Genomic DNA, 2,048 nt, shown 5'->3' on the forward strand with positions numbered 1-2,048 from the left:
AACTAAGTTGGCATTATTCGTTGATTGTCCATAAAAATGTGCTACTATACTAGTCTTATTAGTTCGAAGTTCAAACATCTGAGTTCTAGCCAGTTGGCATGTCACTAAAAATAACAGCGAGATAATGAGACAATATTTGAGTTCGTTCAAAACATGGATGGTTTTGAAAAATTAATCAAATTAGAAGTATGTAGTAGTAATTATTACATTATTAGTGAAATCCAAAAACAATATTTCCTTGAAGTTAGTAAAATAAACACTAACATGCGCATGGAATCGAAAACGCATGAGTGTTCTGAATTGGAAACCGGGATGAGGATATCAAACAAAACGACAAATAAACAATTAAACAGCAAAATTATTAAATAATTATAAGTAAAAAGTGAAATATATTTCTAACCCAATAACAAATATCTCAGCCCGTGAAGACAGCTTTAACCAATCCCTTAAATCCAAATTCTCATCTGGCGATTTCCCTCCAACATTCCACGTTCCCACAAACATCCTACATAAGTACATAGTATTAGTAGTAATCATTTTCCCAGAATTAACAAGGTGAAACCGTAATAAATAAATAAATAAATTATTTTTTTATGTTTCCAATATATTAAATACATAAAAAATTTTAAAAAACTTTTATTATCATATATTTAAAATTTGTCCTTAAAGCAGAAATTAACTAAATTTTTATTATATTATATATAACCTAATTAATTAAAATATTTTTTTATAATATTTTTAACATATACTCTTAAACACAGGTTAGCAAAATCCATATAATAATTTTTCCGTAAAATATTATGCTGATTTGCATATTGTTTATCGTTAAATAAGATGTAGGTCATTAAAAAGGTTTATCATGTTCGGCAATAAATGATAAGCGAGTCGCAACATGAATTTATTTTAGGGAAAGTATGAGGAGCCAATAAAATATTTATATAATGTGTACAATGGAGGTTTATGAAGTATTAGAGATATAATTATTAGTGTTATATTTTTTCATCAACTGAATCTTTTGGGATGAGTGGTATCATACATGGTATTAAAGCGCTAGATCTGAAAGGTCAAGAGTTCGAAGAAGATGTTTATTATCCCTTGTACTCGGATGGTTATTCTAAATAGTATAGGGGATGTTCATTTCATAACTTAATAGCATTGTACACATTGTACAAATAGTCTATTGTCTCTCTAGCGAAATCCTTTATTTTAAGGATTTAAAAAATATATTTAAAATATAAAAAAATTAAAATTTTTAATATATTTATTTTATATTATTAAACAACAAAATATATAGAAACACAAATGAAGCACATCATGTCATATATATTTACCTAAGGTCGAGAGTATCAGAGATAGGTAGTGCTTCCTTTCCTGGCACCGAATATTTCAGTCTATTTGATGATTCCATCCACCAACGCTCTTTAAAAATACATAAACCCCATCATCAATACTTTGGCAAAATAAAAAAAAATATATATAAATACTTTTTGTATGAAGAAATGACTGCTTTAAAGAAACTATATACCTTAAGAAAATTAATCTTAAAATAAATGAATTGCATTCAAACTAAATGAATTATGATAATTTAAAAAAATTATAATTCAATATTAATAATTTTTGAATGAACATTTAAATTAATCTTAAAAAAATTTCAGACGAATATTTTGATGTTCTATAATTTTTTATTCTTTAAAATTATCGATAATTAATTTCGTTAGACAGATTATTTCTGTCTCTTTCAATCAAATTTTTAATAAAAATTAGACAGATAAATTTATAACAAATTTTATGATAAGACAATTATGTTATAAAAGATACACTACTTAAAATAAATTAATCCTATTTTAAAATGATATAACAATACATAACTAACAAAAATGATTCTAAAAAATTTTCTTAAAAAATTTATTAAATATCAGAATGTCGTATCTAAAAAATATATTTGAATAGTTATTTAGTTTTTTTCACCTACTAAACCTAATACCGTGTGGCCTTTTGCACTAGCAGGTCATAGACCAATTTGAACTCGAAGAAAATTGAACGAGTAA

General features: G+C 25.0%; 1 protein-coding gene across 1 annotated transcript in view; it reads right to left on the bottom strand.

The window, feature by feature from the left end:
- Positions 1-1,415, bottom strand: part of LOC107474096 (type I inositol polyphosphate 5-phosphatase 8-like) — a 9,460-nt gene extending 8,045 nt beyond the window's left edge. The window contains exons 1-2 of the mRNA XM_016093680.3: positions 1,332-1,415; positions 401-505 (exon numbers count right to left, since the gene is read on the bottom strand). Of these exons, the coding sequence (XP_015949166.1) occupies positions 401-505; positions 1,332-1,408 (182 nt within the window). The 5' untranslated portion in view covers positions 1,409-1,415. The remainder of the gene's footprint in view (positions 1-400; positions 506-1,331) is intronic.
- Between the last annotated feature and the right edge of the window lie 633 nt (positions 1,416-2,048).

Source organism: Arachis duranensis, chromosome 2 (assembly GCF_000817695.3).
Source record: "Arachis duranensis cultivar V14167 chromosome 2, aradu.V14167.gnm2.J7QH, whole genome shotgun sequence".
NCBI lineage: Eukaryota > Viridiplantae > Streptophyta > Magnoliopsida > Fabales > Fabaceae > Arachis > Arachis duranensis.